The 4,876-nt window shown below is 43.2% G+C and overlaps 1 protein-coding gene across 1 annotated transcript in view; it reads left to right on the forward strand.

Moving 5' to 3' along the window:
* DTX3L (deltex E3 ubiquitin ligase 3L) overlaps nucleotides 1-4,876 on the forward strand; it is an 11,769-nt gene that overhangs the window by 6,261 nt on the left and 632 nt on the right. The window contains exons 3-4 of the mRNA XM_007943911.1: nucleotides 420-1,973; nucleotides 2,862-3,079. Coding sequence (XP_007942102.1) covers nucleotides 420-1,973; nucleotides 2,862-3,079 — 1,772 coding nt within the window. The remainder of the gene's footprint in view (nucleotides 1-419; nucleotides 1,974-2,861; nucleotides 3,080-4,876) is intronic.

The following is a 4,876-nucleotide window of genomic DNA, read 5'->3' on the forward strand; positions in this document are numbered from 1 at the left end:
TCACAGACTTTTTTTTGAAGAACCACAGCAATTTACCCAGAGAACACAAGGATCTTCGCACCACCCCACTGATTAACGTCCAAATAGTGGCAGCTCTGGAATCTAGATTTCATACCAGGGAGCTTTTAAAAAATGCCCATGCCCAGGCCCTGCTGCTGACCAGTTACATCAGAATCTCTGGGGATGAGACGTGGGCCTGGGCATTATTTTCAAACTCCTCAGGTGATCCTAATGTGTGGACAGGGCTGAGAAACCCTGGACTGTGCCATGTTCCATCCTCTGCAAAGATTTTCACTAGAAGTCCCTACCTTTAAGGGAAAACATTGTGGTTATTTCTCTAGTTACCAGGCATTTTCCTAAAGAGAAGATTATAGGCCTGGATGTCTAAAAGATTTTATATGTTTCTTTTTAAATTACAGATCTTTCTTGATGTAACAGCTGACCTGAACTGTAACCTGTTCTCCAGAGAGCTGAGGGAACACATAACCACTCTCTGTCCCAATGTCAAAAAAATGGAAGGTGTCAATGGAATTGAGAAGGTGTGCGGTGACTTCAGAGATATTGAGAAAATACATGAATACTTGAGTGCGCAACTGCTGGAAAGTGAGCAGATATATGAACCTTCCCCTTTAACGATAGAGAAGGAGCCCCTCAGTCAGCAGGACCGGGATAGCTGCATTTCCCCTGAACCAAAAACCAGGAAAGAATTAAGAAGCAAACGTTTTGAAGTTCCTTTACCTTTCCTTGAATATTTCAGACACACTTGTCCTGGTAGAATAAAAGTGATAGAGAAAAAATTTGGCATAAACATCAAAATTCAGGCGAGTTCTCTGAATATGGTTTCTTTAGAGTTTACCTCAAGTCAATCAGGAGACCTGGAAGCGGCTTATGAGTCTTTTGCCTGTGAATTTCAGAAGAACACGGAGTCTCTGAAGCAGGAGAACATCCCTTTAGCAGACAGCAAGCAGGCAAATGAAATCAAACAGGAGTTAAACCACCGGTTTAAAAAGCTCCTTATAAAGGAGGAAGGAAGGGCATTCACTCTCCTTGGGCCCCAAGATGATATTTCAGCTGTCAAACATTTTCTTGCCTCCAAAATTTCTGAAAGACCTGTCAAGACACCTGTGAAAATATCAGCTCCCAATGGCACAATGAATGGAATTGAGGTTGACACTGCTCACTACAAGCTTTTAGAAGCTGAATTACAGCAGGAAGTATCAGCGATAGAGAGAAAGTACAACACTTGCAGCAGGGTTTTTGAAAAAACTAAGAATGCTCAGAAAACCTGCATTCTGTTTGAATCCAAGGACAAGGACGTTGATCTGTCTATGCATGCCTGTGCAAGTTTCATTGATGCCTATCAACGTGTCTCATGTCAGCTGATGAAAGCAGTTCTTGCGCTGCAACTTTTGGGCAAGGATAAAAAGCACTTCTATGGGACTAAGTTTGCTGATGACTTTAGAAAAAAGCATCCAGATATACATATGATGTTAACTCAAGAGTCAGTGATTCTGACTGGTTTGCCAGATCACCTTGCAAAGGCAAGGCAGAGTTTCTTAAAGAGAGGGGGAATGCCTCTGTTGGTTGGAGAGAAATGGAATGAAGATCATGAGACACCCATGGACATTGACAGTAATGATGCAAAAACAGTTTCATCACCATCCAATGGCTCTGCCAGTTCTGGGGCCTCAGGAGTAGATGAGAAGGAAAAGGACATGTGTGCCATCTGTATGGACACCATTACTAACAAAAAAGTGCTACCAAATTGCAAGCATGAATTCTGTGCCTCTTGTATCAACAAAGCCATGTCACATAAGCCAGTCTGTCCTGTGTGCCTGACCTACTATGGTGTCCAGATAGGGAATCAGCCAGATGGAACCATGTCTACCAGTCAGTTGCCAACAAGTCTTCCAGGTTATAGTTCCTGTGGCACCATTGTGATTACTTATCATATGAGAGGAGGTATACAAACTGTAAGTATTTCTCAATTCCATGGGTGTCACAATTACCAGAGCAAAAGAGACTGTCCTGTTGCCTATTTAGACAGTATTTCCCAGGGAATTCTTCTGAAGGCCACACACAAGGCTTGAAATAGTGGTAAAGGTCATAATGGTTGCTTATAAAGGAGATCTGGCAACTCAATGCCTAAGGTATATGACTACTTACTGGAGGTAGGTGGTTCAAACCCACCAGCTGCTCCGCAGGAGGAAGATGGGGCAGTCTGCTTCCATAAAGATTTACCTCCTTGGAAACCCAGTGGGGGTAACTGTGAGTCGGAATCAACTCAATGGCAGTGGGTGGGTTGGGTTGCTTGTAAGGCAGATATCTTTTTAGCCTATTGTTTACAGCAGAGGAAGAGTAAATAAATGAGTTAGGAAGTGGGAAAAGATTGGGGATAGTGTACCCAGCATGAATCTGGGGAAAGAGAGAAATATGAATCATTAGGGATATGAGCCTTGGAAGGAAGATGGGGCAATCTACTTCTGTAGTGATACTGCCTTGGAAACCCAAGGAGGGGTCGCTATGAGTTGGGTCTGACTCAACAGCACATAACAACAGCAACAACAGGGATATGAACAAGCCTTCAATACTGTTCTTGCTTTTTATGCCTGAGACACTTGACTGCTAACCAGAAGGCTGGTGGTTCAAACCCACCAGCCACTCCTTGGAAGGAAGGTTGGACAATCTACCAACCTTGGAATGATACCACCTTGGAAACCCAAGCAGGGGTCGCTATGAGTCAAAGCCAACTCGATGGACATAACAACAATAACAACAATCTGCAATTGACAACATCTATACATAATTTAAAATTTTGACAAGAGTGTTTTCATGTGACTTTTTTTTTAATCTTCCTACAGAAAGATCACCCAAACCCAGGAAAGAGGTATCCTGAAACACGGCGAACTGCGTACTTGCCTGATAATGAGGAAGGGAGGGAGGTTTTGAGACTGCTTCGGAGGGCCTTTGATCAAAAGCTGATCTTCACAGTGGGGCAGTCTCGCTCTTCCGGAGCCTCAGATGTTATTACGTGGAATGATATCCACCACAAAACATGCCAGTTTGGGGGACCAGAAAGGTGAGAGAATCCTGAAATATGGTTGAGAAGAAGCCTGGTGGCACAGTGGTTAAAGCACTCAACTACTAACCAGAGGGTCAGAGGTTCACACTCACCAACTGCTCTGTGGGAGAAACATGAGACAGTCTGCTTCTGTAATGATTATGTCCTTGGAAACTCTATGGGGCTATTCTAATCTGTCCTTCCTGTAGGGTCAATGTGACAGCAGTGGGTTTTGGTTAAACAGAATTTAGAGATTGTGAAATATGGCACTTTAGGCTATGGCTATGACTTTATTTATAGCACTGGGATCCGGTACAGTGAAGTATTTTGAAAGATTCTAGTCTGGAATGATCACCTCAAAGGCTGTTAAGATTGGGTCCCCCTCATTGCTGTCTTCCCAACCACAAAATATCAGACAGTTATTAAATTTTGCATCAAAGGACAGGGAGCTTCAGAATCCTAGATGAATAGTATGATTTAATTTGGAATTTCATACTTATTTGAAAAATCTATCCTGAAACTAGGAGCCCTGGTAGTGCAGTAGTTAAGTGCTCAGCTGCTAACTGAAAAGTTGGTTTGAACCCATCAGCCGCTCCATGGGAGAAAGATGAGGCAGTCTGCTTCCGTAAAGATTATAGCCTTGCAAACCCTATGGGGCAGTTCTACTCTGTCCTCTTGGGTCACTTTGAGTTGGAGTAGACTCGATGGCAATGGATTTAGATCCTAGGAATGTTGTTGACTTTGCTTTTTTTAAAGATAATTCATTCTTCTACACTCACCCCCATCAGTACGTTGAGAACCTAAACTTCCTTGGCTAATAGTACTCTAGATAAAAGTCAGCATTAAGAGGACTGAGGTGTGTGAGCCAATCCAGTGGTTCTTTATGAAACTCACATCCTTGGTGTTCAAATAGGCATATCCTACTGTAGAATGGGATTGTTGTTGTCAGTTGTTGCTGAGTTGGCTCTGACTCATAGCGACCTTATGTGATGCAGAATAAAAAGTTGCCCATAAAATACAGTATGTGTAGTATAACTTTAGGAGAGTCACTCCTTACCATGTACTAGAAATAAAGTAAAAATCTTGGAAGCTAGATGCTGGGCAAACAGCTAGGGTCACTCACTAAATATATGACCAAGATCTGAAAATTTATAGTCATTGTGCTAACCAGAAGGCATGTGGTTCAGGCCCACCAGCCACTCCTCAGAAGGAAGACTAGGCAATCTACTTCTGTAGAGATACTCCATCAGAAACCCAAGGAGGAGTCACTATGAGTCAGATTCGACTTGATGGCAGTGAAGTTTGGTTTTTTGGTTTTGGTTTATAAGACACAGCCAACATCAATAGGCTAAAAAGATACCTGACTTATAAGCAACCCAGCCTACCCACTGCCATTGAGTTGATTCCAACTCACAGCGACCCCCACTGGGTTTCCAAGGAGGTAAATCTTTATGGAAGCAGATTGCACCATCTTCCTCCTGTGGAGCAGCTGGGGGATTACTTGTGAGCGGGTGCAGCCCTGAATGTTAAATCCTCAAGTGGCAAAGCTCTTCCACGCAGATTTTTTTTGGGGGGGGGGTTCTTTATTATTATGATGATGATTATGATTTGGATAAAAATTTACAGAGCAAATTCACTTTCCATACAGCAGTTCACATACACTTTGTCTCATGACATTGACAACAATTTACCACAACGCAACAGCTCCCCTCCCACTCCCTCCCGATAGTTACCTCTTCCCTGTGTCCATCCCTCCATGCACTCCAGCCCCCTGAGCTGTCTCCCTGTGCATAAGCAGCCCTTCTTTCTCCCATG

The sequence above is a fragment of the Orycteropus afer genome, unplaced genomic scaffold (genome assembly GCF_000298275.1).
Source record: "Orycteropus afer afer isolate SDZICR_OR568_19922 unplaced genomic scaffold, OryAfe1.0 scaffold00114, whole genome shotgun sequence".
NCBI lineage: Eukaryota > Metazoa > Chordata > Mammalia > Tubulidentata > Orycteropodidae > Orycteropus > Orycteropus afer.